The 26,162-nt window shown below is 39.5% G+C and overlaps 1 protein-coding gene across 2 annotated transcripts; it reads right to left on the reverse strand.

Moving 5' to 3' along the window:
* Positions 1 to 17,382: 17,382 nt before the first annotated feature.
* MAPK1IP1L (mitogen-activated protein kinase 1 interacting protein 1 like) lies at positions 17,383 to 25,308 on the reverse strand. 2 transcript variants are annotated; one of them, XM_036918499.2, is made up of 4 exons: positions 25,144 to 25,308; positions 20,240 to 20,261; positions 18,830 to 19,534; positions 17,383 to 17,833 (listed from the first exon to the last, which is right to left on the reverse strand). In XM_036918499.2, exons 2-4 carry the CDS (start codon positions 20,255 to 20,257, stop codon positions 17,822 to 17,824), a joined length of 735 nt encoding a protein of 244 aa, XP_036774394.1. In that variant the 5' UTR covers positions 20,258 to 20,261; positions 25,144 to 25,308; the 3' UTR covers positions 17,383 to 17,821. The 2 variants fall into 2 exon arrangements, with proteins under 2 accessions (XP_036774394.1, XP_057344433.1); XM_057488450.1 differs by lacking the exon at positions 25,144 to 25,308 and adding an exon at positions 23,664 to 24,655.
* Positions 25,309 to 26,162: the final 854 nt, after the last annotated feature.

Raw genomic sequence — 26,162 nt, forward strand, 5'->3', positions numbered from 1 at the left:
ATAAAGAATAACTATGCTATGTGAATTTCCTTTTCAATTACGAATCCAGAGATTAGATTAACTGCTCTGCTAGACAGAGTAGTATTGCCAAAGGGGCCTGTCATATTCTTCCCTCAAACCCAGATGCGATGAGTAAGCTCCCCAAACCGTTCTCCACCTCACCGGAAGAGTTCCCAAATGCCAGGAGCCCCAGGGGTCCTCCCAGTTTTTCTCTCAACGCCCAGATGCTCCAGCTTCCTCCTTGTCCTGCATCAGCCGGAGTTGGCCTGATCTGAAAAACCTGTTTGGTTGGACTGCCTGACTAGCCCAGTTGGAACCAAGCAGGAAAGCCCAAGGACACCATCATTCCAGGTCTCTTTGATTTTTGAGTGTAAAGTTTGCGTGTTGTCAGTAAGGCACTTCAGTCTCACAGTGAAACTAAAAGTTCACAGGCACTTATTCTTATCAAAGGTTGTGATAAGCTAAATCAGGGGCTGTAAAAAGTAATAATTCATTGAAAATATTGTCAAAATCTTTTATCCTCATAGGTTTCCATGCAGATAGCTACACAAATAGAAGGCAGTGCCCTCTTCTGGCCAATGCTGCTCTTGCGTGGCTGTGGCTGAGGGGATTGCCAACTGGTGGGACTGGTTTTTAAATTGGAAGAAGGCTCATTTTGGGATTAGTTTTGAGTAAATCGTGCTTGGGGATCCACCTCATTTTCCTCTTCAAAAACCAAAACTGTTACGGTTAATTTTATGTGTGAATTACATTTATATCAGTAGACTTTTTTTACCTTTCGTAATGTGGGTGGGCCTTATCCTTAAGAGCAAAAACTGAGGTTTCCCAAAAAACAAACTGTGCTTTAAGACTACAACAAAGAAACCCTGCCTGAGTTTCTAGCCTGATGATTATGAATTCAAAACTACAACATTAACTCTTCCCTGAGTTTCTAGCCTGCCAGCCTGCTGTACAAATTCCAGACTTGTCAGCCCCCACAATTGCATGAGTCAATTCCTTAAAAAAAATCTGTGTGAATGGAATATTACTCAGCCATAAGAAAAAAACAGATCCTACCATTTGCAACAACATGGATGGAGCTAGAGGGTATTATGCTCAGTGAAATAAGCCAGGCGGAGAAAGACAAGTACCAAATGATTTCACTCATATGTGGAGTATAAGAACAAAGGAAAAACTGAAGGAACAAAACAGCAGCAGAATCACAGAACCCAAGAATGGACTAACAGTTACCAAAGGGAAAGGAACTGGGGAGGATAAGTGGAAAAGGAGGGATAAGGGTGGGGAAAAAGACAGGGGGCATTACGATTGGCATGTATAGTGCGTGGGGGGCACAGGGAGGGCTGCGCAACACAGAGAAGACAAGTAGTGATTTTACAGCATTTTACTATGCAGATGGACAGTGACTGTGAAGGGGTATGTGGGGGGGACTTGGTGAAGGGGGGAGCCTAGTAAACATAATGTTCTTCATGTAATTGTAGATTAATGATACCAAAATAAAAAAAGTAATAATAATAAATAAATAAATCTGTGTGTGTGAATCCTATTGGTTCTATACAGAACCCTGACACACATTAATTCTAACTCTAAAACCCATTTATATCAGTGACATCTCATTTGAATGAACATAAAAGGGCATGAGTTCCAAGTTCAGGTTTAATTCTTAGGCCCACCTTCCATACTAGCTTTATGAATTAGCTCCTTAATCATACTTAGCCTTGGTTTTTTTCATTTGTGTAAAGGAAAAAATAGTAATATTTACTGAGCAGGCTACTGTGAGGATTAAGAGAAAATATGTACTTAGAACAGTGTCTGGTTCAAACTAAGTACTCAAATGTCAGTGGTAATATTATTAAAGTTATTGAGGGAAGCTGTGAAAGGAGGAAACTTACAGAGTGAGGAATACATGGAAGGGCAGGTGGTCTTGTTCTTTCTGCTGCCCCTTGCTCACAAATGTACAAGTAGTCTCTGCTTATCACCACAGGCTCCTAGGGGATATTGTAAGCCATTTCTTGTAAAGTATCCTGTCTCTTCCATGGGAACAAAATCAGGATTAAAAACTGGGTTTCAAATTAAATACTAAGTCATAGATGAAGCCAATATGATGTCACAAAAGTGACAATCAGTAAATCTTGGTAATCATTTAAAACAGTAAAATTGCTCTTTTAAGTCTTAATATGGGGCTTCCATAAAACTTAATCTTCACTCCACAATACAATTTATCCACATATCACCAATCCACATATCACCAATTTAATTAGCAATTTTGTTTGCCTTCTTACAATTTAAAAGTCTTTTGAAAGATGACTTGACAGGTCAAACCTGTTTTTCAAGCTAGGCAAATGGTTATCTCTAGGAAGGATTTTGGTTAATTTGTATATATATATATTTTTATTTATCTGTGTTGCATTCAGAGGTACACCAGAAGGACCCACAACTCAATGTCATATTATAGACTCCATGGGATTTATTATAGCAAAGGATACAGAGCAAAGAGCAACAGGGAAAGATAAGCATCAATGAACGGGGCCCAAAGAGGTTCCACATGGGCTCCAATGTCCTTCCTTGTTTGAGGCCACACAGGAGTATTCTTTCCCTCGCCGTTAACTATGGGAACTCTGTGGAATGTCTCAGCCCATAGAAGCCTGTTTGAGACCCAGAATCCAGGGCTTTTACAAGGAGCTGGTCACATAGGTATATCCTGCTATGCAGCCAACCAGGGCGACCAAAACTCGGGACCATCACAGAGAAAGTAGGTGCGCGCTGTCGATCTGGGGGTTTGTGCAAAGCACCCTGGCTGGCAGGTACAGCTGTGGGCTGTTTCTCCAGGCATATGTATCATGCCCATCAGTCACTGACATGAAGAACTCTGAGGGCCGCATTCCTAGCAGCTGGCCAAGGGCCAATTGTGGGTCCCTTGGAAACATGTAAGGAGTAAGTAGCCAGACCTGCTTTGTTAACTCTTTCCTCACAGCTTGTGTTTTCTAAAATGTCTATAATTAATCTCTATTACTTTTATATTCAGAAAAGTAACTGTTACTGTAAAGACATACAAAGTTGATTTTCCTTTCTATTTATTTAACAATGATGGCTTTGTAATCTCAGTACATTCCCCTGTAGTCAGCAGAGCTGCTGAGAGAAGTCAAGTCACCCTACGTCACGTCATGGATGTCCATCAGAGCCTTCATACTCTCTGGGAAAACCTTAGAAACAGGCCAGGCCAGAGCATGTGAGATCTTGAAGGAACTACAGTCAGCACTTAGTTCAACTTCCCCACCTTAAGAGCTGAGGAAGTAGGAATACTGAGCAGTGAAAGGACTCACCCAAGATTCTAAATTTTAGGTCTTTAAGTTAAAAACCTTTCTCAGTACTCCTGAAATAGGAAAAGACAATGTCTTCTCAACTGCAGAAACTGGAGGAGTCCCGATTGGTGAGGCTGCCTGAACGGGTGTGCATGGTCCAGTCTCCTGCAGTCTAGGCAGAGGTATCTCCTCCTTCCCCATCATCTCCCTTCTCCCTGGCTAGACTCCGTCATGGCACTAGGACTCTATCTAGAGCACTGCCCATGCTACTGGGGCAACGGTCCAGTTTAGAACCTAGTAAGAGATTAGTTTCATCTTCACTACATTTCCCCCTTCTTTTACTCTCTTGTAAATTGTGGGGGTGGGTGGGGGATGTCTGTCTCTCCACTGGGATCACAAATACCTTAAGCCTCCTAGAAACATTATACAGGGGTATAGTGGATAGTGAAGTCAATGGTCCAGAGTTTGAATTCTGGCTTATTACCTCATTGTGTGATTTGAGTGAATTACTTGGGTGAGTTATTTAATGGAAATAATAGTACCTCCCTCATAACGTTAGAGGTTAGATGAAAGGAAGTAATGACTCTTTAACTAGCACACAGTTTGGCATATAAAAATATTCAATAAATATATGCATATTCTGGACATTTCATACGAATGGAATCATGCTCAGTGTGGTACTTTGTGACTAGCTTATTTCACTTAGCATAATGTTGTCAAAGGTTCATCTATGTTACAGCATGTAACAGTATTTCATTCCTTATGGCTGAATAATATTCCACTGACTGGATATACCACATTTTGTTTTATCCATTCAGCAGTTGATGGACATTTGGGTTGTTTCCACTTCTTGGCTATTATGAATAATGCTGTTATAAATGTTTTTGTTAAGTGTTTGTGTGGATATAAGTTTTCACTTCTCTTGAGTATATCTAGGAGTAGAATTGATGGGTCACATGGCAACTCTATGTTTAACCTTTTAAAGAATTGACAGGATGTTTTCCAAAGTGGCAGTACCTTTGTGAGAAGGTTTTAAACTATAACTTCGATTTAATAACTGGGACTATTTAGATCATTTATTTCCACTTGAGTGAGTATTGATAGTTCATGTATTCTAAGGAATTTGTCCCTTTCATCTAAGTTGTTGAATTTATTGGCATAAAGTTGTTAACAATATTTCCTTACTCGTTTAGTGTCTGTAGAATGTGTAGTTACGTCATGTCTCTTTCCTGATATTTGGAACTTGCTTCCTTTCTTTTTTTCCCCCAGATCACTCTATCCTAGGTTTATCAATGTTATTGACTACATTAGCTATTTTAAAAAATATTTATGTGTGTCACTCTGCCATGTGAAAAATTACCTTTATTCAATAGTAGCCTCCAAGTACTGTACACTGCTAGGCAAGCTATTCCAGAATTCATGGAATATAAAGGCTCACTCACCAAACTGAAATGCTTGGATCACACTGTTTATTAAATCAACTAAACACACTGAGAAGCAAGGAGTAAAAATAGGACCATGCTACCAAAATCCTATGTTGGTACACTATGTTTGTATGTCTTCTCTCTTTGCTACATTAGCTTTCCCTGCTGGAGATGCAGATTTGAAGACTACAGTTGAGGTTTGAGCAAGAAGGTCCTGAGTCAGTGATACATACTAGCTCTGTTGGAGAGATGTAATTAGCCACTTGTAGCTTGTCAAATAGTCTCTTGAACACCCACGGAGGGCATATGGAACCAGACTAGGTATCACAATGGAGGCTGAATTAAGGACTTACAAATATTGATATTTAATATATTCTTGAATATTTAATGCCCAGGTGCTCCCTATGTATGTTTATTACCTCATGTACTCTTGGTTCTTCTAGCCTTTTTCATTAGTGTTTAACTCACCCAAGCTCCACTTATTAATTATTGATCTATGCTTGATGTAGCTTATGAGTTCATCCATCCATTTGTTTTATCTTTATAGAATGGACTATTTTGAAACTATACATCACATGCACTAAACCCTCCCCCCCATTATTCCTTCATCTCTCTGTGACACATTCACCTACTTTGCACATAGTACCCACTGAATGTTAAACAAAAAATAAACAATACCTTCAGGTAGTCTTGGCATAGAAACATAGTTATTCAATCAAAGAGCTCCTATAATTAAATATATATTGAAGATATTGGGATTCCTTACTATAGGGCTTGTTAGTGCCTTAATGCACTAATGGTGGAATCTTCCCATGAGTGGATACCATATAGTGCCCTCAAACTTATTGACCCATGGAACCCTTTACTCAAGGTGTATCTCTAGCAGTTAGTGTTCTGTTGAACACGTCTTGGGAACTGCTGCCTTGGGGACTGCTTTGTGCAAGGCCTTAGAGGGCTGGGAAATGTAGATGTTTACTTGATCAGCCTTAGACTAAGTAGTTGATCTTAAATCCCCTTGTGCAATTTACAAAGTATAAACATTGTACTTTTCCTGGTTAGAAAGAAAACTATGACAAGAAGATGAGGAAATGTGAGCTAACCAAATCATTCAGCTAAGGGTTTCCCTAATTTCCCCTTTGGAATAAATCCAGGGATGATGCCTCATTCCCCAATCAGCACAGTGCTGACAATCATTCTCACAAATGGCTTATAGATTGCTGCACTGTCAGGAACTTTGAAAGATATCACATTATAAAAAGGAGACTTCTTCCATCAGGCTGGGAAAATATTCCTAAAGGGACCTCAGGAAACCCAAATCTTTGTACAAAGGATCTCTGGTATGGTTACCCTGGGGGGGTGGGTGAAAAGGGCATTCTAAAGTCTTGAAACTGAGTTTATTGGAGCCCTCTGCATTTGTTGATGGAAGAGATAGCTAACAACTTAGTAGACAAAACAGAGGAAAAGTAGAGATGATCACGTCTTCCACCCTGTGGTCCTCCGTTTCATCTCTGCCCCAACACCATTAACATGTAGGCAGGTAGCTCCCTCCTGATCCCTCCCTCCCTTCCTGCACACAAAGGTTGTCTCCTCTTGTCATGCTTGTATTCTCTTCCTGGCATTTCTCCCGATTTGTCTCCTGTTAAATCCTGCTCATCCTTGAGACTGCAGCTCAAATGTTTCCTCTGGCAAGCTTTACTTGACTCCTACATAGGAGGTTATACTTCCCCCCAAAACTTACAAGTGTAGTTAGTACTATTTAATGATTGTCTTTTCCACTAGCTTGTGAGCTGTGTGAGGGTAGAAACTGTTGGCTTCATGACTGAATTACCCCAGTACATGGTGCACAGTAGGTGGTTAATAAACACTGGTTGTATGATTGAAAATCCAGGTGCTGATATACTTTTGCTTGTTTAATTTAGGACTGTCTGCCTTCCTTTGTCTTAGGTCAAAGTCTTCTCATTTCCCTCTGTCCCAGGCTCAGATCCTCCCATACTGATTCCAAAAAATACCTTCCTTATCTATTCCCTATTAGAGTAGCAGTTGACATCATTGTATAAGGGCTAAAGTCTCATGTAATCTAGAGCAATGGAGGCCTCGAAAGCAGTGCTCTCTTTTGATTTTTTGTTTTTTTATTAAGGTATCATCGATATACAATCTTATGGTTTCACATGAGGAACTTTGCAGTTTCAACGATCACCCATATTATCAAGCAACTCCCAGCCCCATTGCAGTCACTGTCCATCAGCGTAGTAAGATGCTAGTCACTGCTTGTCTTCTCCATGCTATACTGCCTTTCCCGTGACCTACCTATATTATGTGTGCTAATTATAATGTCTCTCAATCCCCTTCTCCCTCCCTCCTCACCCATCCTCCCCAACCCCTCCCCTTTGTTAACTGCTAGTATCTTCTTGGAGTCTGTGAGTCTGCCACTGTTTTGTTCCTTCAGTTTTGCTTTGTTGTTATACTCCACAAATGAGTGAAAAAATTTGTACTTGTCTTTCTCTGCCTGGCTTGTTTAACTAGCAGCCCTCTCTTTTTAAACATGAGGTACTCAGAGTTTCTAGTGGGCCTGAGACTCTGTAATGAATAGCTCATGTGTGCTCCCAAAACCCAGCAAGAAGGAATGGCAAGGCTGTGGTGTCCGCCCGTGTGCTGCTGACACCACCGGGGATGATGCATGGGAGGCTGTCCCAGGGGGGCCATTCTCTGCAAAGTTGGGAACACAGCCACTCAGAGGTAGAATAGTTACTTATACTGGACCTACTTCAATCAGTTCCTCCCTGGAGTACTTGCCTGCCTCTCATCTATCCTGGAAACTCCCTCACATACCCATGCCTGGATCTTGCAATTTCCCTTCCCAAAGTCAAGTGCTTTCAAACAGGGTATGGAGTGATCAGGAAAATACAGCCAGGGGTAAATGAGCTATAAGTGAGGACAGTCTCCCTTTCCTCTTCTTTCTCTGAGACAGCACTTTTTCTGAGGTGCCAGGTACCTTAGAGCGCTAATGGAGACCACCTGCATTGCAAGAAGGGAATGTGGCTCTACCCCGAAAGAGCTGAATTTTACCTCTGGATGGAGTTGTTGTGAGATAATGTGATTCAAGCCCTTCGGAGACTGTATGGTACATCCTTAGTACTCAAAACGTTTCACTGTTAGGTGCTCCATGGGTATTCTCAGGGAAATCCTTGCCGTCTCCATCAGTAACATCACACTGGATTTAAATGGCCCATTCACTTTTCTCTTTATAGATTATAACACCCGTGTAGGCCCAATACCTAGAAAAATGTCTTCCAAGTCCAATGACTGGCTCGCATTTGTTGAGTGCTTATGATGTCAAGCACCAAGTGCTTTACGTGGATTACTTCCTTCAGTTCTCAAAACCCTGTGGAATTAGGAATTATTATCTGCATTATACAGCTGAAGAAATGGAGGCATCAAAAGGTTAAGTAACTCACCCCACATGATGTATCAAGTAAGTGGTTGAGCTGGCACTTCAACAGAGCTGGTCAGGCTCCAGGACCCGCACTCTTTACCACACTGCCTCGGGCCCTGCCCTTACTGTTTTCCCCATTTTCTCCACTTGCCACCTATCACCATGGGACACATAGTCCCTCTCCTCTCCTCCAGTGTTTGTGGGGCTCTATTTATTTTCTTTGTACTAACTAGCCTGACACGATGCCTTATATAATTGAGCACCTTACAATCACCTCTCCATTTGTCTAGAGCTGGTATGGCACGATGGGCCTAGGTACCAATCGTGCTCTTTCACAGAACATCTCTTGGTGCTGTTGTCAGACTGGATATCAGCCTGAGTTGACCCTTTATTGCTCCTGTGTTTTTAATGACAACCATCTGTTTCCTAAAGTAATTGAGATCTTCAGTTATTAGTACAAAGAAGAAATACCGACTATAGGCATGGTCTCATGTTATTGTTTCAGAGCTCAGGAATCAGTCACCATTGATGTTCAGGCCTAACTTTCTCAAAGAGAGTCTGGGTGAAATTGGGGTTTCCTTTCCAATATTAGAGGCTCAGGCTCCCTATACTTTTAAAAACATGCAAATTGTACATACAAAATAATATTACTTATCTTTGGAGTTAAATAAAATGGAAACTCACATTTAGCTTTGCCCCATTCAACAGAATATTACCAGACACTTATCAAGTCCTCCATGTTGCTTCCCTCTCCCAACCCTCCCCCTGGTAATGCTAATATGCTTTTCATTATAGGAAAACAAGCTTTTTAAGAGGAATAATTTCTGATGAATAAGTCCATTTAATTCCCAAGTATTTTCTTATGAAAAGTGCTAGCAGCAAATAGATATTCAAACTTTTGATATTTTAAGGTTTCACTTTCTATTCAAACTGGTATTTTTAGTGAGCTGTTTCTAAGTCTAACTTCATAACCACTGAAGCATAATAGTGTGCTTAGAACACAAGTGTTACTAAACTGTGGCCAGTGCACAAAATGAATTTTTGGCACAATTAGGGATGTACATGGCTATCTATGTTTGTCACAATGCTGAACTGAGTGGGTACTGCAACAGGATTCAAACTACAGGAGGAAAGGGGGAGTATGGTGTTAAGACAGCACCAAACAAAAATTATTTCCTACAACACGCAAGAATTTTGCCATGTAACTTATGTGAGAAAACTTGGTGCCAGCAGACATTCTATTTAAACAGCCTGAGGAAACCTAGTCTTATAACGCCAAGGCATTTAATCCTTCCAGGAGCGCCACAAATTCCAGTATGGAAAAACATGTCTCAAACACCAAAAAATGAGAACTATTACTTCAGCCAACAGATACTCTTAAGTGACTTAACAAGTTGTCATTTATTCCCTGTCACTAATGCATACTATGAAATAATAATTTCACTGCCCAACTCCCCCACCCTCCCCCCAATTCCTTTGATTTAGAAACATTCATGTCAGCCTAGGGTTAGAGGAAATGAAATGCAGTTGTACCACATTTGCTGTTTGTTTGCAGCAGACACAAGACAACATAATTTTGGGTGCTATTCAGTTTGTGAGAGGATTAAGTTAGGAAAAAACTTGAAGCTTTATGGGAAATTCCTTTCAGAATTGGGGTGGGTGGGGGCGCGGGTGCAGGCATATTTGAGGCCATGAGGCAGAAACCTTTGAAGAGAGGCCCAGAAAAGTAGGAAATCTCAATCCAAACACTCTATCTAGGTTCTCTATCTTAAAAACGGCATGGCTTCCAACTCTCAGACTAGAATGTGCTCTCTTCTTACTTTGAGGATTTGCTGAAGACATGTAGATGCAACTAAGTGTCTTGGATACTTTTCTTCATTTTTATAAGATGCAGTGTAAGAGGCATCCTAAATAATATATACAAATAAAAGGTTAACTTCTATGTAAAACATGTCTTTTTTTAGGATGTCTTGGAAACAAGATGTTCACATATTTTTTTTTCATTGTAGTTAGAATAACCATATAACTTATCTTTAATATCTGGATACTTTAGAGAATGCAAGGAGGGTGCTATTAGTAATTATACTTGGGCAACATAAACCAGAATTGTTCTAGGCAAAGTGAGATTATGACTTACAGTGCAACGTTGGTGTTCAATAAATATATTACCACACTGTGTAACTTTCAGCCCTCAAGCTCGACTATCTGATTTTAAAAGATAATATAGATGCTGTATATTAGATGTATAATCTTTTAGTTATGCTAGTACATTGCACAGATCCCTTTGGCTAACGGGGAAGAAGAATACTCCATCTTTCCTGTGGTACTTTGACCATTATTATCTGTTTTACAGATATGGTACATGAACACAGGAAAGTAGTGAACTGCACCAAATCACACTGCAGAACTGAGCTCAGAGCTAAAAAGTCTGCCTCCTAGGTCCCTGGCAAATGTTGCACACTCAACAGGAAGGACTGCCTTCTAGACTCTGATCACATTTCTATTAGATTCACAAGACCTGGAGACTTACCACCTTTCAGATATGAAATCTTGTCAAATTTGTAGAGAGGCTTTTCCTAGTTCAAAATCCTCTTCATCCCACTTCTATAAAAAGCGTGAGTTCAAGTGCTGATCATTAGTCATGTAGTTTGGTCTTTTTTTGTAAAGATTTCTTTGGGCATCAAGAAGGGATCCAGGTATTTATTAAGTTTAGTACTTGGGATTTGTGTCTGGCAGTAACTAAGCAACAGTTAAGCTGTTTTAACATAGCATGTCCTATACTGGCAGGTTTAAAAAAAGAACCATCAAGCCATACTTGGCAGAACCGCCCTCACACTCTCCCACCCCTGTAGTTCTCCCTCATCCACTGCTAACAGGGAGGCCTCAGCCACTGGCCTTGCCCAAGTCTTTCTCCCTGTAGGGCAGTGGGCTACTCAGTCCCCTCGACAATCTCAAGCCTGGGGCTAGCAGCTTGGTCATTCAGTACCTTTTGTAGTAACTCCCACATCCATTTTCAAACTTACTCTTAACTGCTACACCTTTGAAGATCACTTGCCTTTATGAAAATAAACTTCACTGTTTGAAGTTAGTTTAAGAACTATGCTTATTCATTGAACTATAAGGATATGCGTTTCAAACATGAACACTTTTTAAATTAAGTACCCAGTGAAACTCTTTCAATGACATAAAATGTGTGAAAGGTCTGCTTGATTTGACTTCCCAGGTATACAATTTGGAAACAATCTACAGCTCTAAGGCCACAATGCCAGGCACATGGAATATGGAGAATCTGTTCTTAGGAAAGCACCATTTTGTAGTATAGAGGCACAGAGAAAAAGCTTTGATAGCAGTCACATCTATGATTCTAATTTCAGTTCTGTAACATAAAAACTATGTGATCTCTATCCTCTTAGCCTTAGCTTCATCTATAAAATGGGGTAAGAACTGTCCATCAGAGGTTTTTTCGGAGGCTTAACTGAAATAATGTGTGTAAACTGTTTATTAGTGTCAACTAGACCTCTGTCACCCAGATCTCAAAGGCAGGGTGAAAGAGCTTAAGTAAGATGTACATTATTAGCTCCCAGGAAATGAAGCTGGTTAAGAAGCAGGACACGCGAAGAAACTCAATTCAACTTGGCCTCATCTAAAAAGTTAACCAGCTAAGTATATCTTAGGAAACAAGTTTTCCCATACTTTTGGAATCTATTCAGTGACCTCTTAAGAGGACAAGAACTAGTCAGGATGTCCTGTGGAAGAGAAAAAGCAAACGTCTATGCAGGCACTCAAGGAACTGCAAAAAAGGATATTGGTGCCTGAGTAAGATAATCTAGTGGAGAAACCCTATCCTGATGACAGAGCTGGTGCCATGATTTATGTAATGACAATGGGAATTTACTTCATCTTTTAAAGGTTTCCTTATACCTTAGAGTTTTTATTTACCTATGTATCTTTAAGGAATGCTAGTCTATATGACCATTTAAAAAAAATGAGGCCGAATATAAAACATGACCACAGCAAAGACTTAAATTGAAAGTTCCTTTCTTTAATGTGACAGTGACACTTCAAATATAGCTGAGAATTCTAGATGGATTGAGATTCTATCATACTTGCAAAATTTCCGATTACCATTTTAGTAAACCTCAAGGAAACATGGTCATCTACAATTATTTAAAACAAAAGCAGCAAACCTTTTGGTCCCCCCACCTCCCTAATTCATGTTGAAGCCCAGTGTAATGATATCTGGATAGGGCCATTGGGAGTTACTTGTTTAGGTAGGGTCATGATGGTGGGGGCCTCACGATGGGACTAAGTCGTTACGAGACCACAGAGACCGCTTTCTCCACTGCGTGAGGACACAGTGAGGTGGTCTGCAAGCCAGGAGGCTCCCAATCCAGGGAATGGAACTGGCCAGCACTTTGTGGTCTTTCAGCCTCCAGAACTGTGGGAAATTCCTATTGTTTAAGATGCCCAGTCTATGCTATTTTGTTACAGCAGCCCAAGCTAGTACAGTAAATAAAATATATTAAGTGGGAGAGTGGAGTTGCTCTAGTGGGAGCAGTGAACAGAGGAACTAAGCTTGACCCCTTGTGTCTCCTCCTCATCCCTGGGACTACTGGGCACTACAAAATACCGTATAAAATAAACTGTTTAATGTCCACATGAGAAAAATAATGGCATTTTATGATGGGGAAAAAAACAAGCCCTGCTCCAAAATGATCTTGTGTTCCATTAGTTATTTCACAGCTCTATTTTAGGTGGGTACTTTTAGTGGATATGAAAGACGACATCAAATGAAACAGTTGTGTTTTGTCCAATTTTAAGGCAAAATGCAGAAATCCCTTTCAAAAGTAGTATGTACTACAAATCATTTACTCATTCATAGTCGTCCTCACATGGGGGCTTAAGAAAGGCCTTCTTTGTGGAAAGGAAACAGCAAACCACCCTAAGTTTAATAATGTGACCTTCACTACAGGCACAGCAGTTATGGCAAGAAAAGAACTCTTTCTTTCATAAAGGAGACAGGGGTGGTGGCAGCAGGACAGATAAGGAAGGTTCCCTAACTTTGTTTATATAGGTAACCTGGTTACAAAGAATAGCCTAGCCTTGAAGGGTAAGAGAAAACCCACACAGCAGATACCATGTTGCTGAAAGAGGCATGGGAGGAAGGGCTGTCCCCAGGCAGCCTACGTAAATGCCTTGGGGAATGCAGGTCACATACCAGAAATGTCTTAGGCCCCTTTTTTCTTTGTGACAACAATTTTGCCATTGAGGCTCAGCTCAGGTAAACCTAAAATTGGGCCTAAAGAATAAAATACAGGGAAAAACTAAAACCATGAAAATACATTTTTAAAAAAAGTTTTCAGGTGTAATACACAAAAACAAATTTATCTTAAAAAAATCAAGTATCACATCCATAGACTATTCCTAATTATAATTACTTTTTAAAGAAACATTTGCCTTTGTTTACAAATACAGCAGCAGGTGATAAAATCTAATGTCTCAAGCAGATTTCTTACAATTCATAACACAAATGTCTATGTCTCAAATCACATCTTAGGCGGTTTAACTTAAAATGCATAGACAATTACATACATTAAATATCATTAAGTCAAATGAAAAAAGTCACAATATCAAGGGGAAAATACAGAAAGTCTTTCCAGGGCACACATTGAGTCAAGTTTCCTTAACACCAGGTCAGTGTCTGCTAAGCAAGCACAGGCAGTGAAAGTGCCTTTAGGAAGGCGGGGGGGGGGGGGGGGGGGGGGGGGGGGGGCAGGTGAGTGAAGAGGAAATTATCCCATTGCTTGAATAGCTGCACTGACAAACACCACAGTCTTGAAAATTTATTTATCTTAAAAAAAGGTATCCCATATTTTACTCTTTAAAATGGCCACAGGCTGGTCTATAATTTCCACCAACAGCAATACTAAAATATGTTTATCTAGGTAAACTATTAACGGGTTGACCAACGAATTCTCCAATGCCAACCCCACCTAGACCATAACCTCTGGGGAGGCACTCTGTCATCTCTGATCTCTGGCATCTGGCAAACCATCTGGATCAGGGACATTGAAGTGTCTGTTGAATGAATGCAGATTTTCAAATATTTTCAATAGCCAGAAGCTTGCGTGGCATCTCTTTAATACTGATTATTTTATTGGCAATTTTTGTTTCACTTGGCAGAATTCTGAAAATAAAAAGTATCCGTCTTCGCTACTAAATACTGCTTTATGAAGACTAGTCTTCTCTGAAAGGTACCCGCCATTCTCTGCGAAGTGCAGTTAATCAATGGATCCATCCCAATCCAGCGTTATGCTTTTCAAAGACTTTACACATGAAAGTCTGTGCTTAGATTTAATTTCTAAAGTTTATGACCCTGACATTTTATAAATCTAGCACTAGATTATTCAGGTTGAGGAAGAGATTGGCACTAATCATGGAGAAGTATAGGCAACTGACTTATATGCAAACTAGGCACAGTATTTTAATTGAAACTTTGAGTTCTGTTCATCTACACAGTTTCAAACGCTGCATATTTGAGTACAATAGGCAGCACTAATTATTTGTGAGGTAAAATATCATGGGCAAAACTGACTTTTTTCCTAGAAAATATTCCAATATTCATTGTAGTGGTGTGACAAACCAAAGCCAAAAATTATTTCTTTTCTGCCTTTTTGATTCTCTACTGAAAACAGTAAACAGTAAAACTGACAAAGGAAGAAGCCCTTAGATAACTAAAAAAAAAAGCATTGTCTACTCCTGAATAATCAATATATTACTCTACACAAAACAGGCCCATGGAATCAGAGTTGTAAAGACCGATCTTCAAAAGCATGAAAAGCTGCCAGGCCGGGTACTTTACTCCTTTAAGAAGTCCCGATCTTGAGAACTGAGTGTGTGAATGAAGACCTAAGGTCTTGACTTTTTCATTGTCATATTTAGGTTCAATATTTCAGAATCTAAGCCTCCAACTCCAGGAAGATGACTCTTCATTACATCTCAATTATCTCCATCAAACTTATCTTAAAATTTTTGCTCTTAAAGTCTAAACACCAGCATATTCCATACTTCATATTCCCTGAAGACCAAATATCCTAACAAGCATATTCCATAAACCAATTTCAGCCCAGCACTTGTTTTGAAAGCAGTATTCCCTTGAAGAGAAAAAAACCTTCCTACATTTCCTCACTCCTCCACTGAAACAACTGCTTTTCTTAACTCCACCCTGAAGCTAAAAATATTTTTTGCCCCAAGTACCCACAAGAACTGAGACCTCCTCAAGTTGAGAAATGATACCATAGGAATTAAAAAGATTATAAAAGCAAATTATATTTGGTTTGATTTCCATTCTTACGTTAACAAAATTTTCCCCAATTACCAGTTGGAGAGTACTGGAAAAGCAAAAAGGTATCCTCTGGGGGAACAGTGGAGAGTATGTATCACTAGCAAAGTTAACATACTTATTGGGAGTACTAATACCAAATCTCGTGTTTATGGTCCTTCAAATCCTTTAGCAGAAGATTTTCTATAATAATAAAATGGACTCTATATTACAGATTCCCAACCTTGCTACCTCTCTTCTTTTGGTCAAACACTATCCTCTCCAGCATTACATTTAAAGCCAGAGTTAACAGCTTATACCAATGTAGGACAATCAAAATAACCACAGGGAGAGTTATCTTTGATGTCATCTCACTTCTCCTAACATCTTATCCCTTCAGAGTCAGCTGACTATGATACTGAGTGATGATTTAACCTATGACACCTTCTAAAGCTACTGCCTTATAAACTGGATGCTACTTTGAGAACAGATTCCAAGAGTGTTATTAGATAGCTGCCACTTCTCCTTGCAAGAAAATCAAAGAAAAAGACCACTTGTGCCACTATGTAAGACTGCCTAACTACACTCCCCAGTCTGAAAATATCTAAACAAATTAATTTCAATTCTGAATGCTTCAATCTATCATCTACTTAAGAGGGAGGGTTAAATAAACACTATTCTCCTAAGTGACCATCTTGCTTTTTTAAAAGGAGGTAACAACCAAACCATTAAATTGGCAGCATTTGACATTGTTGATATTTTAACTTTAAAAGAAATAAAAACTACCAAATATTTTATTTCTAAGCAAAAACAAGAGCTCAAGCATAACTCTCTCCTATACTGATAGAGAAATTCACAATATATTTTACTAACCCAATGCATACATCCAAAGTTTCAAAAAGTTATTTTGACAAGTAACACAGTTTTATCCCAAATCTTAATTATCTGATTTAAAGTTAAGGTAACAAAAAGTTACTCAGGTTATTCTGGTGGTTACAAACAGCAATTTGAATAACAAGAGTCACACTGTTTTAAACTCAACCACAGATATCTACACTTTATTTTCAGTGTTAGCTAGAGGATAATTTTTAAGGATGGCACTCAATTCTACCTATTTACCTGTCAACAAATACAAAACTGAACTGTTAGCAATAAGCACTTTACAAACAGATGCAGGAAACTATGCAAGAGACAGCAACACAGCTTAACCGGACTCTGACTCATACATATTTTGATCTCACTTGTACAAAGAGAACAGTCATGTCTGTATGACTAAGGTTCTCTAAACATAATTGCTACATGTTTTATTAGACCCCTAGAATGTGCCAGTTTTCCTGTATCAGGGAGGAACTAAGGGATGTGCTCCTTCTAAAGAACTGAGGGCGGAGAGGGGCTGCTACAGAGGGTTTGGGTAGGAGACTGTTTTGTGGGAATGCAAATTACTTGTTACACAAAGCAATTCCCAGGGCTTCTTTTACTTTGAGGTTCGAGAGAATTATTTCCCTCCTTAAGCTCTTCTCAAGTATATACGACATCTCAAAATCTATTCCAAAGCAACACAAAAATATCACCAAATGTCTAAGAACATAATTTACATACATAATGTCCTGCATTAAAAGGAAAAAAGTTAGTTTTCATAAATGGCAGATTTTAGAGCTGTATGATGTGCATATGGCTAAAAAGAAAACAAACCAGGTGGAACTCAAAATGAAGGAAGAGTTTTTACTAAAAGCTCAAGAATAAGAATGAACACTGCTTGGCTAATGAACTCAACACATGACATTACCAATAGCTTTAAAATGTATATCCAGAATATAACCTCAAGAGGACCAGGATTATTTAACCTACAGATAGAGAAGCTAAAGATGCTGATAGGCATCATTTGTTTAAATTATGACAATGTAGTTGTTTCTAAAGTGTGTTTATTTTGGGGAAAAATGGTTATAGAAAAATACTTAAAATAATTTGCCAATGAGGTTGCAGATTCTAACAATAATCCACATCATCTTAGATCTGTAAGCATGAAGTTTCATAATTTAAACAAATCAAGAATTTCTTTTAAATTGTATCAAAGAGCTGTCAATATACTTTACCATTTTAACTTTTCATAAAAACCGAATAAAAATCACATTTGGATGATTTACTTTTACATTTTTTTGTGATTGTATCCATCAGATGTACTATACATCCAAGTAAAAGAGGCAGATATCTTCTGAGAGGTTCAAAAGTTGTTCTTTCATGAATGCCCTCTAAGAATAGTGAAACCAGCAATTTTTATATATGCATTCATTGCATATACATGTACTTCAAAAAGCAAAGCGTCATCTCTTCATCCATTGTTAACTTAATGGTAAGACTGCAATAGAAAAAAGAAAAAGTAAACTTCTAGATTTTGTAAATGGAGTTTATTAACTCCTTGCTGTGACTTAAAATAAACTTACTGTTAAATAAATCCAAACAGCAAGTCACCTCACTTATTTTGGCATACAATTTGCAAAAACAACTGTTTAAGAGAATATACACAGAAAGAAATTTACAGTAATGAAAGGAAATTTTGGGGGCACTTTATTAAGACTTTTTTTCCTTTACAAATGAGATATATGTTTGATTAACATAGCTGGAGATCTTATTAGTTTTTTGTTAAGAGTAAATACATTTTTTTCTCCTCTAAGGAAAATTATGACTGCGTGTGGATACTCACTTGGGGAAGCAGGGTGCTTCCTATTTGGTCATAGTCCAAGATATGTTCCTCAACTGGCACTTTTTAAAAGTAAGATGTCAACCCTTCTCCAGCTTGGCTGACAGTAAAGCATGAAGCATTAACTGATAATGCAGAACAACGGTATAATCTTGAGGTCAATGCTGCTAAGGATCTAATAAAACCTTGGCTAAGAACTATGGAGAGTTGCATGAAAGATAAGCAATGTTACATATTCACTGCCCTGTATTCCCTAAAAATCTACGTCTGTATCAAGCCAGCCAGCCAGCCAGAGATTGCTTCTATTGAACTGTGCTTTGGTGCACTAGAAAATGTTACTGAGCCATGTTGAAAGAAAAATATCCAACAAATCTCTGAGTTTCCTCAAGAATGCTGTTGAGGACATTGCTTTACTACATTATGAAGTCTTACACGATCTTTGGGAAATCTATTTTTAGTACCAGGAATACTTATGTTTTCACACTTTTGAATGCTTTATCTGAAATTCGTAATGTACTGTTATATACATACACCTTTTTTTCATTAAAAAGTTTTAAAAGCTTTCTAATCTTCCATCCAAACTGGAGACAAATAATCTTTCAGTTGTGTTTATGTGACTATCAGTGCATGTCAAATAACAAATTAAACACTCACATGGGGGCCACCAGGCATGGGTGGAGCACCAGAAGGTCCTGAAGGCACTTGATAAGGATTACTGGGAGTGGGATAGAGTCCTGGTGTGGGATATGATCCTGCAGGGGCAGGATATGCCGGCGGACCCCAGGCTCCTGGTGGAACAGTGCCCCATGGAACAGGTGGTGCTGATCCTGGTGCTTGGGGAGGAGGAGGAGTGGAATATGGCCCTGGAGACGGGTATGGCATATTAGGGGTAGGATACTGCCCTCCCATTCCTGGTGCCCAAGGTCCAGAAGACATGGATCCCCATGGACCTAACGGACCAGCTGCAGCAGGATCTGTGGGTGCACCGTATGGTCGTGGAAGCTCTGGGAAGGGCATATTTGGTGTAGGATATGGCCCAGTGGGGCCTGGGCCTGGCACAGATGGGGCTGGATAAGGACCACCAGGTGGGGGGCATGATGGTCCAGAAGGAGGAAAGGGTGTTGGGGGTCCTGGAGGTGGCCCAGTGGGAGGCACAGAGGGATACATTCCTGTTGGTGCTGGTCCAAAAGGCACAGTGGAGGGTGTTGCACTTGGAGGGAGTCCAGATGGCACAGAAGGTGGAGCACTTGGATTATTCCAAGGGTTGGACCCCGGCCAGCTCTGAGGAGGTTGGCCAGGTTTTGTATTGCTCACAGCAGAAGTTTTGGCAGGGGAATGTTCAGGTAGCGCATCTGCCAACTGCAATGCAAAACAGGCATCTCTTATCAGTCTTATTCACAGATAAGTCATGTCAAACATGACTGATTATAAACCTATAAAGGACAGTTAAGGTATAGGGCCAGGGATTATAAAGCTCTATAACATCTTCAAAAACTACGCTGTTCAGTTTAACAGCAATTCATTTAATATAAACTTGAGGGGTCACCATGAATGTCAACTTTATGCAAATTCCTCAGAGAAGCTCAAATTTTCTCAACAGAATTAATCAACATACTGTGGAACTGAATCCTGGCTTTACCTCAAAGTTATATACTCTCTCTGAGCTTCAGTTTCCTCATTTTTCAAAATAAACCATTTAGAGGTTACCAGTGGTTTAAATGAGATAATTCATAAAATACACTTAACACAGTGCTGGTATATAACTTTCAGTAAATGCTGGCTATTATTAACACTACCAGATTAAAAGAGAAAAATAGAAGTTAACACCTAAAAATTTTTTAACCTAAGGATTTGTAATGAAACAAATCCTACAGAATGCCATTTCAAACATATTTTATATCTAAGTAAATTAATGCAAATGATCTAAATCACACACCAAAAAAAAAATCCAATAATCACAATAAAGCATCTCTTTGATGTTAGAAGACTTATGGCCAACAGTTAGGACTATGTTGTTTTTCTTAAGAGCCAAAAAACTTACGAAAGATAAATGCATCAACTTACTGAAAATTCATCAGACATTTTCCTAAGAAAGAAAGAAAAAAGGAGTATTTCAAGATTAGTGTTTACCATTTCTTATATATTCTTTAAAGAACTTTGTATGCATACATTATTTTTACTTAAATGGAATCAACCATTTATGTAATGTGTTTTTCTTTATGTAGGAAAATTTTCCATAATAGTTCATATATTTCTATAAACATCATCCCTTTTTACTGGATACACATCATACAAAAGTAAACTATAATTTAGTTTACACTCTTATTTTTGTGGCAATTTAGGCTTTTTGCATTTTGAGTTGTTTTAAAAAATGATACAGTGAACATCTCTGAACACATTATCTTTGTGTCCATCACCAGGATAAAAACACAAGAATTGAATTTTCAGTCAATAGATAGGGTTACCTAAAATCCATCTCAGAAGTCCATGCCAATTTAAATTTCCCTGCCAATTTACACTGATTCCCTTTTTTTTTACTCCTCCTCACCACTGGATATTAAGTTTGTAAATCATTTTCAGTTACAATAGATTTAAAATTGTATTCTGTTGTTTTAACTTACATTAAGTAGAAAAATAAGGCATCTTTTAATTTAATACCCCATTTGTAATTCTTTTTCTGTGAATTTGCCCATGTCTTTTGACCACTTTCATCAATTTTTAAAATTGAAGTGTAATTAACAATAAAATGCACTGATCTTAAGTGTCATCAATAAGCTCTAACAACTGTGTATGTCCCTGTAACCACCCAAGATACTGAACATTTCCCTCAATTCAGGTTTACTGAGGCTACTTTCTAATCAACTCCCTTCTCAGTCAGTAATTGCTTTCATAGTTTTTGCTTGTTCTTTGACTTCATATAAACAGTAATACAGTATGTTATTCTTTGCCTTTGATCAATTTGTTACTTAGTACCACAGCTTTTTTTTTAATGCTTTGTAAGACAGCAAGGAGATTAACTCATATGAGACAAAAAAATTCACTATGCTTTCTAATAGTATTTATACGGTTTGACTTATTTAAAATTTTCGTTTTTTCTTCTGAACAATAATAACTGAATAATCTATCTTTTCTCAACTGATTTGACAAGCTACCTTTAACACATTCTAATGCTGTTACTGACAAGAAAAGAACTTTATCAAGTTAACTTGTTTAAGGTCACAGAGCTAGTGACAAGTAAAGGGTTCAAACCCAGTTACAGCACTTATTTTTTTTAGTACAATTTGGTTATCATGAGGAATGATAAAGAAAAGATTATGCAATTGATTAAGTCACTACTGCTGTAACTTTGCTTTATATTTTGAATACCAAAAACACATCTTGAATGTACAGCAAATACAATCATCCATTCATTCCCATGTTAAGGTTTGTTTCATAATAAAATGTTACATGACAACAACAAATTCTTAGAATTAACACTTGAAACTATGCATGACAAGTTTAAAGTCTACGTCAGACTAACAAGCTTTTCAAGCAGGGTGAGTCTTTCTGAAATAGAAAATGGTTCTGTATGAAAGTTCACATCACTTCTGGAGCAGAGAAACCCATTCAATACCAAAACCCATTCAATACCAAAGCAACCCATTCAATTTTACATGGTCTTGCTGTGTTAAGTTTTCAGTATTACTCTTTTCCTAGTTTTTGAAGAACGTATGTATATAACATAATGTTAATTAGTCATAGAATTCCATTAAAGTATTAAATTATTCCCTAAGTTAATAATATTAAGCTGATTCACAACTTCGGCTTTCAAAAATTTTAAGTTTAAAAGCAAGTCCTGGAAAATATACAAGGTACTAGAATCTTATGATTAAAATGATGAAGCCCTGTAATGGGGTTTGTGGGGGGGACTTGGTGAAGGGGGGAGCCTAGTAAACATAATGTTCTTCATGTAATTGTAGATTAATGATACCAAAAAAAATAATGAAGCCCTGACCACAGGGATTAGAAATCGGTCACTTCCTTCTCCACAGCACTGTGTAGTGAAATCAGCTATTCTCCACGCCTGGTATAGTGTTCATATTAATTGGAAACATTCCAATTTACTCTTGGGATACTTTCATAATAAAAAGGAAAAAATAAAGAGGTGGGCATCAGTGCTTCAAAATGAGAAGAGTTGTGGAATGTAAAAAAAAAAAATCTAGATTAAAAAAAAAAATTATTCCAATTCCAAAACATCCGGATAATGCTAATTTTTAAGATGAGGCTAATAATGCACCCTTGAAATGGCCAAAAAAAAAGAAGGTTTATAGTCAAGAAAGCCTTTTTTTATTTTTGGAATAATCTAAAGCTATTACTTCCAAAACTTTCCATTACTACTTCATGGCAGGCTCAATGCATCACCTAAAAAGTAATCATTTTATTTTCGGAGCAGCAAAAATAGTCATTCTAAGACAGAGTACACAATTTCTTTTGACATAAATTAGAAAAGTAAAACATTCCTGTAACTCCCGTGGCCTTTAAAGTAAAAACAGTAATTCAATCATGGGGAGGTTTAAGGAAGCTGACTCCTTAAATTACTAGTGACCACTAGACAAAGAAGGTATCAAAGGGCCATCAGATTGTGGTGGGGTGATAAACAGTATGAGACCACGCAGGTATGAACCTGGACATCAATCCTTTGAGCCTTTTGACAAAGGCAAGTTTTTTAACCAGACACCATTTTCTCATCTGCAAAAGTTACAATTCCTTACTACTTCACAGATAATTAAAAGTAACATGTTTAATTATCTATAAAGTGCTATACACATGTGAAATGTTTAAGAGAAACTAAGGGAAATGAGGATTTTTGTCCTTGTTTAGTATGGGGGAAGATGATGGTAATATACTGTATTGATAATACAAACTTTGTACTAGAGCATATGATAGTTTTTAGTATTGGCCCTTTTTTATCATATATGTTCTATTTTACATATGGGCAACTCAAGAAATTGGGGATTTGAGTTTCTGAGTATTTTTAATTTCTTTAAAACACATAATTTTTAAAAGTAATTTTTCAACAGCTTCATGTGAGCCAGATTTTCTGTATTTATTCAGATACTTTTTGGAACCTATGTGCCAGGCAATATGTTGTTGGGCTTTGGAGAAGTGAGTAAGATTACATGGAAAAAATGCTTAAGGAGTTCACAGTCTAGTGGAGCACTAATTCTCCACTACTGGGGTAAGCCCAGGGCACTAAGGGACTGTCTCAAAGAGTTCCTACAGGAATCAAGGAAGGGAATATCAGAGGAGGAATCCTGAGAGGTGGTGTTTGCACAGAGGAAAACAAGGAAAGAGCCTGGAGCAACGGATGGTGGGACTCGTCAATCAAGTGCCTATAACAATAGCGCTTGGAAAATAGGGGGTGGGCAACATGTATATTTTCCTGTCTTCCTCTGTATATGGACATAGAGCATATAATTAAAAGAGTAAAGACTGAAAGTTGACTGACTTAACTGTAGGTCTTCACTGGCTGGCTCTGGACAAGTTGAACTATCCAAACTTCAGAGATAAAAGCAGACAAAAATAGTATCCACCTCACAGATTTGCTGTGAGACCTGTATGAGGAATCTGTTAGCCATTATCTGGCACATAGCAAAACTCAAGTAATGTCAGCTTTTACAATGGCGATTACAGGTCCACAAATCTTTTAACTGCAGTTCTCAAATCAGAAACCTCTGAAAATGAAAGAAACGTTCCCAAGTTTGGCATAATACCTTATTGGTGGCAAAACCTGACCTGAGGCTATTTAGATCTCCATTAATTCACATCTATGGCTGAACAGATAACTACTGCTGGACTACAGGATGCTGCCCCGACTCTGCTGGGGGTGTTGTTTCTCATCTAAACACCTTACTCTTCCTAAAATCTAAAGATAAAATCCAGATTTCTGAGGTCAAAAACACACTACACACTAGCATCAAGAATTTCGGTTAAGGGATGGGTCTCGTTCCTCCTGGAGAGGAAAAGGAAATTCCAACTCAAGTCGTTTCTGAGACAAGCTAGTTTTGAAAAGCAGGTTCGGAGACGCCAGTAAAAGACAAATTTACAATTCTTCCTGCCCAACGAACATCACCGAACAAAGAACTCCTTAAAGATTTCTGTTCCGAATGCTACCCTGAGCTGTAATGAAGGCTCATTTTCAAAAGGGGCCTCTACAACCACCAGTGTACGAGCGTGTTTTCTTTCCTGGTAGTGCTATAAAAATGTTTTCGGCCAGGTGCGTATGATGTGACGCTTCTGCCATTAGAATCTTTACCTATAAAAAGCACCACTCTTGGTTTTCAAAAAGGAAAACGGTTCGGCTAACGTATAATCTACCTTCCTTAATGTACAGTCCTAAAACCTAAAAAAGGGACTATTACAGAACTCAGCATTTCTCAGTTACTGTCATGGGTATGCTTCCAAAGTATTAAACCGGCAGCTCCTCTCGTAATGAGCAGAACGCTGTCGTCACACACTGCTCATAATCTCAAACAAGCGTGAAAGATTCCTCCAAGTACTCAGGCCTCCCTCTCTTCACCGCAGTTTAATGACCGGGAGACGGGGTCGAACCCAGGGACGCCGAGCTCGCAGCTACGCAAGGACAACGAACAAAGGGAGCCCGAGCCCGGGATCCGCCGGAGCTAACCGGCCTCGGGGCGGGTCGCACCCGCCCGGGAGGCGGTGGGGGAGGGGCCAGGCCTGGGCCCCGCCCCGCTCCCAGCCAGGCCTGACGTCAAGGGCGCAGAACCCCTTCGGATGCTACGTCACCGCTCCGATGCCTTCTCCCCGAGGGGCGATGGGGGACGGCTCGGAGGCCGACGGGGACAGACGCTGAGCCCCAGCCCTAAAAGAGGCGACCGAGGTCCCTCCATTATCGCGCGCGCCTTTCGACTGCGCACGCTTCCTCGCCCCCCTCCACGACCCCGCGCTAGACAAGGCAGCCTCACCCGGCAAGATCCGAGCCCGCAGCAAGGTCTACAAGCGGCGATGGGTCCGAGGGAACCGGGCGCTGAAGAATCGAGCGCAACCTGATTGATGGCGACACGGGCGACAGCGGTGGCAGCAACACGGCAGCGGGAGGCTCCTCCTGGCGCCGGAACAGGAAGCGCCGAGCGCTGAGCGTGCCGCCCGCGCCCGCGCCCCACCTCGCGTCGGGGCTAGGCCTGGCCGGGCCGCGCGCGCCCCCTGCAGGTCGCCGGAGGCACGGCTGCTCCTGCTGCTCGCGCCGCGGACGCGGTCTGTTACCGGTGGGCTGGCGGAACCTCCCCGGTTTTCCCCGAGTTCCGAATGCCTGGAGGAAACGCCTGTGGCCAGGGACGTTCTGGGCAGCCTGGCGGAAACTGCTAACTTAGTTCCTGCTGTGGCTTAAGGGTCTGGGTTCCCTACGCTCCAGGCCTCCATAAAAAAGCTGACTGGGTGTGGATGCCGCCCAAACCGCGGACCAAAACCCGGGAGAGCTAAAGGAAAAATACAGAAAAGGGAAGACTTTTGCAAATGGCCCGACAAATTGCTATTAGTTACAAGAACAGTTCTCTTTCCAGATTTTTTCCTAATCAATCTGTCTTCTCCCCACATACTCATTTTTGAATAAACCGTTACCTACCTACTTTGTGCCAGGCCTGAAAAATGATTGACATACGGCCCCAAGTCCTCAATGAACCTGCTAGCTAGTAATAGTCATAATTATAGCTTCCTGTAAGGAACACATAATACATATACTTTACATGTTAAATATACATTTAAAGTATGCATTATTCTTACATTTGCTTCTTTGTGTTAAGGCGTTGGGTCAGTGGGCAGATATTTTACTATAAATTGCTTAAACGAAGACATCTGAGTATGCCCCACAGCACACACAATTTTCATACTGAAAAATGAGCAATAGAGAAACTTCAAATACCTAAACCTGGGGAAGGCATTTTTGGAAAGGGGCAGTGGGCTATGGAAAATACCACTAGTGTGAACC

Source organism: Manis pentadactyla, chromosome 11, assembly GCF_030020395.1.
Source record: "Manis pentadactyla isolate mManPen7 chromosome 11, mManPen7.hap1, whole genome shotgun sequence".
In the NCBI taxonomy this organism is placed as follows: Eukaryota; Metazoa; Chordata; class Mammalia; order Pholidota; family Manidae; genus Manis; species Manis pentadactyla.